An 8,151-nucleotide genomic window follows, 5' to 3' on the forward strand; every position below is an offset into this window, starting at 1 on the left:
GTGGGGACACCGCACACAAGGACACTGCACACGGGGACACTGCACACGGGGACACTGCACACAGGGACACTGCACACAGGGACACTGCACACAGGGACACTGCACACAGGGACACTGCACGCGGGGACACTGCACACAGGGACACTGCACACAGGGACACCGGCTTGGGGCACGGGGGATCTGCTGCAGAGCGACCTGCACAGGCTGGAGATGTGGGCCAAATCCAACAGGATGAGGTTCAACCAGGCCAAGTGCCGGGTCCTGCCCTTTGGCCCCAGCAACCCCCGGCAGCTCCAGGCTGGGGACAGAGTGGGGGGACAGAGAGGGACCTGGGGGTGATGGTGACAGCAGCTAGACATGAGCCAGGGGTGCCCAGCTGGCCTTCTTGGCATCATTTGATGGCACCTGGGCTGGGTCAGGAACAGTGTGGCAGTAGGACTAAGGGCAGCGATTCTTGGCATCATTCCATGGCATCCTGACCTGGCTCAGGAAGTGTGTGGCAGCAGGACCAGGGAGGTGATTCTTGGCATCATCCATGGCATCCTGGCCTGGATCAGGAAGAGTATGGCAGCAGGACCAGGGAGGTGACTCTGCCCCAGGACTGGGCACTGGTGAGGCCTCACCTCAAGTGCTGTGTCCAGCTCTGGGCCCTCAGTTCAGGAAGGACATGGAGGGGCTGGAGCAGGTCCAGGGAGGAGCAGCAAGGCTGGTGAAGGGACTGGAGCACAAGTGCTGTGAGGAGAGGCTGAGGGAGCTGGGGCTGTTCAGCCTGGAGAAGAGGTGGGTCAGGGGAGACCTCCTCACTCTCTGCAACTCCCTGACAGGAGGGGGGAGCCAGGTGGGGGTCAGGCTCTTCTCCCAGGAACCAGTAGTAGGACAAGAGGGCACAGCCTTGAGCTGCACCAGGGGAGGTTTAGTTTGGACATTGGGAAGAAATTCTTCCCAGAGAGAGGGATCAGACTTTGGAATGGGCTGCCCAGGGAGGGGTGGAGTCACTGTCCCTGGAGGTGTTTAAGGACAGACTGGATGTGGCATCAGTGCCATGGGCTGGGTGACAAAGTGATGTTGGGGCAAAGATTGGACTCAGTGATCTCAGAGGTCTTTTCCAGCCTGGTTGATCCCAGTAAAACCACCTTCCTTGGATTTGGGCAGCTCATCCCCCAAAACAGCCAACCTGCCAAAGTTTCGGCATCACTTTGGGTCCTTCTGACACTCATTGATTTAAAGAGTGTTTTTTTATATAAAAGCTACCTGTGCTTGGCAGTCTGAATTAGAAAGAGTGAAGCAGCTAAAAACTGATTTTTTGGGTTGATCTAAATAACTTGCTTTGTGCTTTTTGAAAAATAACTATTTTAATTTATTTCTGAATTCATTCTCCAAGCCTTCCCTTCTCTTTGTTCCCCTCTCTAGACCCATTGCTTGCTTGGCAGTGTTTGCAGTTGTGTTTTGCCCTTGGAGTTACATTTTGTATTTTCTGCATGTTGCTGTGTAGGAAGAGGCTCAGCTGTGTCAGAGAAACTGGCTGGAAAGGCCAGGAGGTGTGGTTGCAAGATAAGGGCAAGACAGAGAAATACACCAAGGAATTACAGGGTTTGGATTCTGGGAAGCTCAGGGTATTTTCCTGCAGAGGAAACTTTAGATACTTCAGCTTTCTACCTTTTTTCCTCTCACACTTTCAGTGTCAGTAGGATTAAGGAAGAAATGCTACATCTACAGATCTTTTAAACCTCTCCAGGGATGGTGACTCCACCACTGCCCTGGTCCCCATCCCTGGAAGTGTCCAAGGCCAGGTTGGACAGGGCTTGGAGCAACCTGGGCTAGTGGAAGGTGTCCCTGCCCATGACAGGGGATGGAATGAGATGAGCTTTAAGGTCCCTTCTAACCCAAACCATTCCACAATTCCATGAGATTTTTTTGCATCAGCCACCTCTCTTAAGCCAAGTTGTCCCCACAGACAATTCCTCTGGCTCCATCCACCTTTGGGAGCAGCTGGCTCTAGTGGCAGGATGCACTTTGAAAGGGAAACAGTGGGAATAACACCTGAAGGATGTCATTCCTCCTGGGATGCAGGGGGTGACTGCAACATGGTGTGAGGATCTGCCTGCAGTAAGTGCTTGAGCCAAACAATGGATGTGTTGGGAAGTGTGCGGCTGTGGGGAGATCCCAGCACTCCCAATACCTTGGATATTATCAGCAGCCTGAGTGGTTTCATTGAGCCGAGTGAGAGGTAAAAAACACGAAATTTTTTAATCACAGCTCTAAGACACTTGAAAATACTTCAAGCTAGACCTGTTCTCGCTTGTCCTAGGTGGGCTGTAAGGCTGTGCAGATATCAGGCCAATATCCCCCTGACTTACCCACACATCAAAAAGCAGGAAACACGAGTTTTATCACGGCCTTTCCTCAAATCTCTTTAATGCAGGGAAGTCGGAGGGAGCGGCTGGTGCTTTGTGCCGCGGCCCTTTGATGCAGTTTGATGTACAGCCTGTGAGAGGCTCCTGCCTGCACACACATGGACAGGCAGCTGTGGGAGCTTTGCTGCCTCAGGAATGATCCCAGAGCCGTGTGGGGACTGGTAGGAAATGAGGGGAACGGTGCCAGTCCCCAAAGCGTCTGCGGAGATCAAACCTCCCGCCTCGGAACAGGCGCTATGGAAAAGCAGGAGCCGGCGCGTTTCCAACCAGCCAGGAAATGAAAACGGGGCTTTGGCTGTGCAGCTGAGGGCTGGGCTGGGCAGGGAGGCAGTGCTGGGGCTTGGGAATGGATGGACATTGTGGGCACTCGTGTGAAGCTGATGGGACATGAGTTGGAAAAGCAGAGGTGGGGTTGGTGCAGGGAGAGAGTTTGATCCAAGCTGGGGGTGTTCAGCTGGAGAAGAGAAGGCTCCAGGGAGAGCTGAGAGCCCCTTGCAGGGCCTAAAGGGGCTCCAGGAGAGCTGGAGAGGGACTGGGGACAAGGCATGGAGGGACAGGACAAGAGGGAATGGCTTCCCACTGCCACAGGGCAGGGATAGATGGGATATTGGGAAGGAATTGTTGGCTGTGAGGGTGGGGAGGCCCTGGCTCACGTTGCTCAGAGAAGCTGTGGCTGCCCTTGGATCCCTGGAAGTGTCCAAGGCCAGGTTGGAGCAACCAGGGATCGTGGAAGGTGTCCCTGCCCATGGCAGGAGATGGGATGAGATGCTCTTTAATGTCCCTTCCAACCCAGACCATTCCAAGATTCCATGGTTCTGAGCTCTGCTGATGGCAGTTCAGACCACAAAGCCACTGTTCATGACCTAAAGCAGCCCCTGCCAGCAGTGCTGGAGGGCAGGGCAACCACAGAGAGCTGCTCCCTCCATCAGGGGCATCACCAGCCTTCTGCCTGTTCCCAGGGAGTGACGTTGGGTCCTCTGGAGCAGGGATACCACCATGGGAATTGCCACTGGTGGGCAGTGAGATGGGAAGCACGTGCAGGGGGACGTGGTCCTGCAGCCCAGCAGCTCTCACCGTGCTGCCTGTCCCTGCTGTAAATGCTTTGTCCTTGTTTTTCATGTGGAAGTAGTGGAGGTTTGTCCAGGATCAGGCTCTCAAGAAGGTACTTAAAACCTCTGCCTTATGCCCAGAGGTGTTTCCTCCCTTTCCCAGGAGAGCAGTGGCTGAGGCTGTTGTGTGTGAGGGTTATTCCGGGAGGAGGAGAGTGCTCTGGAAGCAGGAATGTACTTCGGATCTGTGTCTGAAAGCTCTTACTTAAACGATTCCTCCAGGAACTGCTTTTACCTTCCCTTAATGTCAGACAGAAACCAGTTTGGACCAGAACTATTTTTAGAGCAGAAAATTAATAAAAAGTGCAATCCATAATTACTAAATCTGGAATGCAGCAATTCCTGGTGCTCCTGAAGTACCTATGGAATGGCTGCCATGTGCTCATACGAGCAGTCTTGGCTGGAGCTTCTCTTGGCTTTGAGCAGTTAAACTTTGCCATGGATTTCTGGTTTTTTAACTATTAAACCGTGGCTGTTCTTTGCTGGAGAATATCCTTGGTTGGGCCTTGACTGCTATTTTCAGACAGTGGACATCTCTAATTTTGGATACTCAGCCTTGGAGGTTTGTTAGGAATTCATGCTCCGAGTGGAGAACTGGGGAGGGTGAAGGTGTTCCCCTCTTCTTAGGTTTTCCTAAAGGAAATCAAAGAAACTCCAAAACGACCCTCCAGCAGTGCTGTCAGGGCCTTTCTCTGGGATGTTTCTACTGCAGAACAGACTTTGCCAGGGTTGTGACCTCATGGTCTTGACACAGGAGGATGTCCAAGTCTTCTTGTCCTTGCTGATGTTTTCTGGCACCAGAAGAGCCCTGACTTGGTGCTCTGCAACACCCACCTCCTGGAAAACACCACGCAGGAGGATGTGCTTTGCAGTTTGGATCTGATTTCCCTTTGTCTATGCTGAGTGAAAGCTGCCAGGGCTGAGATGGATATGGGCAGAGCTCTCTGTCAGGCAGGAGGAAAATATCTTCTGGAAAACAGGAGGAAGTGCTGTCAAGAATGGAAAGGGCATTTTGTATCACATGCAGTGCCAGGACAAGGGGGAATGGCTTCCAGCTGCCAGAGGGCAGGGTTAGATGGAATATTGGGAAGGAATTGTTGGCTGTGAGGGTGGGGAGGCCCTGGCACAGGCTGCCCAGAGAAGCTGTGGCTACCCCATCCCTGGAAGTGTCCAAGGCCAGGTTGGACGGGGCTTGGAGCAACCTGGGCTAGTGGAAGGTGTCCCTGCCCATGGCAGGGGGTGGCACTGGATGGGCTTTCAGGTCCCTCATGAGCCAAACCAGTGTGTGATTCCATGATTCAATGATAACATTTCTTTGGTGTTTCTCCTTCCAGCTTGACCCTCTTCCAGAGAAGGTTTTCCAGCAGAGAGCCAACGCCAATGCGGTGCATTCCATGGAGAAGGTCATCGAGATCCACAGTGAGTACCCCACTGACCCAGCTGGGTCCCTTTTGGGTTGCCCTGGGGGGACACCTGTTTGCCTTCTCCATGTTCTGGCAGCTCCGTGTTCCCGTGTCCTGGTTTCCTGGCGGTCACTGCACCGTGAACTGGGTTTGTGCCACCTCAAACTGGTCTGACTGGGCCAGCGTGATGCACAGCGAGCAGGTCACTCAGGGCAGTGCTTTGGCCCTCGGGGGGGAATTAGGGAATCAGGGCACGGTTTAGGTTGGAAAGATCTTTAGCATCATCGAGTCCAACCCTTAATCTAACACTAAATGAGATTAAAACCTCTAAAATCTCTGTAAAGCACAGACTGTGCTGCAATCAGAGCTTACTCGTATTCCTTCAAAAGCGGTTAAGTATCTCTGAACAACACAAGTCTTGTTGGGTGTTGCGGCATCCTAATTAAGGATAGACAGGCAGGGAAGTTAAACAGCCTCTCAGGCACAGGGTGGGATTGCTGGGGTGTCCTGTGCAGGGCCACTTAATGGCCTTTGTGGGTTCCTTCCAGCTCAGGATATTCTGGAATTCTGTGAGTGAAATTTGCTGGTATTTCAGGTTTATTCATCCAGGAAGGTTAAAATCACTGCAGTGGAGCTTTTCTGGGGAAATTCTTTAAGGGATGGAGTGGAAGAGCCTGAGTAATATGGGAATCCCACTGCTATGTCCTGATACCTTCCCACATCAAACATTTGTGGTTTAAAACTGGAGGGGGGTTGTCTCCCTTTTATAGGGTGAAAAGCTTAAAAGACACCATACTATGGGGTTTTTTTCCCCCTAAAAATGCCAGGTGGCTTTAGAATTTGAATTCCATTTCCAGAAGCTTTTAAGGACCACTGTGACACCTCAGCAGCACCTTGAGCCAGCCAGTGATACATTGATTTTTCTCTTTAAAATGAGCACAGCAAATTAAGAGGTTTAGAGTAAGACCCTCAGATCTGCTGCCCAGCACAGGAGAAATGGAGATGCCTGAAAACAAGACCCTTCCTCCCCTTGTTCCACCCTCACTGTCTGGGTTCTTGCTTTCTGGTTTTGCTGTGGCTTTTTGGGTACCCGGAAATTCCTGGGGGCCAGGAGAATGTCCTTTATTCCCTTCCCTCTGGTGTTTCCAACGAAAAAGGGTGGCAAACTGCCTGCATAAAAAAAAAATCCATCTAAGGTTGAAGCTTGGACTTGATGATCTTGGAGGTCTTTTCCAACCTTCACGGTTCTAAATCCAACTTGGACTTCGTTAGTTTTAGGGAATTTGCCCAGAAAAAGCATGTGGGAGTTAGGAACTGAATACAGGTGTCCAGTCTAGGTCTGGACCGAATCCTTCCCTCTCCACTGTTTGTCCTTAGGTCTGGAAGTTTCTGAGGGTTTTGATGTGAGAAAGGAAAGGAAATTTCAGGAAATTTCAGGAAAGGAAATAAATTTCAGGAAAGGAAAGGAAAGGAAATTTCAGGAAAGGGAATTTCAGGGAATTTCAGGAAAGGGAAGGGAAGGGGAGGGAAAAGGGGGAAGGTTATTGAACACCATGAAGTGAGAGCAGGCAGGGCTCAAGGTCACATGGGTGTGATGAGTGTTCCTGGGGTGGATCTGAGAGGGCTGGTGGGTCTGGGAAAGCAGGAGCTGTGATGGGGCAGGAGCCCTGATGTCCCTGTTGTCCCTTGTCCCCCAGGCAAGTACTGGCACTCCCTGCAGCGTTCTGCCTCCACGGTGGGCTATTCCCTGGTGGAGGCTCAGAAGTGTGAGAACGAGGAGGCAGAGACAGTGACGGCCATGGCCTCGCTGTCCGTGGGCGTGAAGCCAGCAGAGAAGAGGTGAGCTGCTTCCCTTCCCACCTCCCATCCCACCCCTTCTGGGCTCATCCTCTCCTTCTGCATTCCCTGTCCTCCATGGATTCCTAAACCCGTCCTGGGTCGTGGGCTCGGTATGTGCTCCCTGTGCCTGGCCCTGCTGCTCCTGCCAGAGCCCGGTGTGGGTTTGGGCCACGAGGGGGAATTGATCTTGCTGCAGGAAATGGGAATGTTACACAGGGGCTGACCACTGACAGGACCCCAGGGAATGACCTGGAGTTGTGTCAGGGTGAGTTTAGAAGAAGGTTCTTCCCAGAGGGTGATGGGGCACTGAACAGGCTCCCCGGGGCAGTGGGTGCAGCACCAAGGCTGCCAGAGCTCCAGGGGTGAGAACAGATTGTCCAAACACCCTTCTCAGGGGTGAGTTTTGATTCCAGGTGAGCCAGCTGATCCCAGCCTGGCAGGTAGGAAGGTCATGGGAATGTCATGGGTGAAACTTGGCACCACTTTGTCCAGCTCTGCCGTGTTCAACCCTCTTTTCTCTCTTCCCTCCCTTCCCCATCCTGCCTGGCCGTGAATCCCCTCAGACCTGAGGACGAGCCCATGGAAGAGGAACCTCCCCTGTAGCATTAACCTTCGAGCTGGAGTTCTCCTGTCTGTTCGTCTTCGTCTCGAAGCTCTGCCAAGAAGCTTTCTCTTGTTACTCCTGCGTCCTGTCGCGGTTAATTCCAGAACACGGGAAGGACAGCCAGGTGTAAAGCAAAGCAACCGACAACAAAACCGGAATCTCTGCGTATCTTTGAGTCTCTATTTGCCGAAAAATGCTGGTGAAGAGCAGCAAAGGACTGACAATGTTGGGTGCTCTTCCTCTGGTCCTTACTGGGAGCGGAACGAGGAATGACGCCCGGGAAGTCTTTGGCAGAGTTGCCAAAAAACACACACAAAAAATATAAAGAAATCAAAGCTTCAACAACAAACACATGCGAAAATAAAACAAACCTTAACATAAAACTGGTGCTTACAAGCTGATGACCCACAACTGAGCAATCTCCGCTTGAACCACTCGGCCCATCGTGTAGTTTCATTTCTTGGATATTTTGGAATGACTCTTGCCTGCCTGGGAGTCAGCGACAGCTCCTGTCGGAACGGGAACTCTGGGAGATGGTGTATTTTTAACGGGGAGGGACAGGGAATGAGGGACTCATCTGACATCTAAAGGAAAGGGAAGGAGAAAGGGGGAAACGTGAGCCCAGATGGAGTCGGCTTTATGGTCTCCAAAGCCATCTGAAGATGAGTTTGTGCCTTTTTTTCTAATTGATGGATTTGGTGCAGCTGGATTTTCTGAAGTTTGAGGAACAATGCCTTAAGTAAAAAAAACAAACAAACAAACAAACAAACAAACAAACAAAC

At 51.8% G+C, this 8,151-nt stretch overlaps 1 protein-coding gene across 6 annotated transcripts in view; it reads left to right on the top strand.

Annotated features, from left to right (window-relative positions):
• HDAC4 (histone deacetylase 4) overlaps positions 1–8,118 on the top strand; it is a 190,859-nt gene extending 182,741 nt beyond the window's left edge. For all 6 annotated transcript variants that reach the window (XM_017835634.1, XM_017835633.1, XM_017835636.1 and 3 more), the window contains 3 exons: positions 4,858–4,942; positions 6,624–6,765; positions 7,329–8,118. In XM_017835634.1, coding sequence (XP_017691123.1) covers positions 4,858–4,942; positions 6,624–6,765; positions 7,329–7,368 — 267 coding nt within the window. In that variant the 3' untranslated portion in view covers positions 7,369–8,118. The remainder of the gene's footprint in view (positions 1–4,857; positions 4,943–6,623; positions 6,766–7,328) is intronic.
• The last annotated feature ends 33 nt before the right edge of the window (positions 8,119–8,151 follow it).

Source organism: Lepidothrix coronata, unplaced genomic scaffold, assembly GCF_001604755.1.
Source record: "Lepidothrix coronata isolate B3197 unplaced genomic scaffold, Lepidothrix_coronata-1.0 Scaffold261, whole genome shotgun sequence".
In the NCBI taxonomy this organism is placed as follows: Eukaryota; Metazoa; Chordata; class Aves; order Passeriformes; family Pipridae; genus Lepidothrix; species Lepidothrix coronata.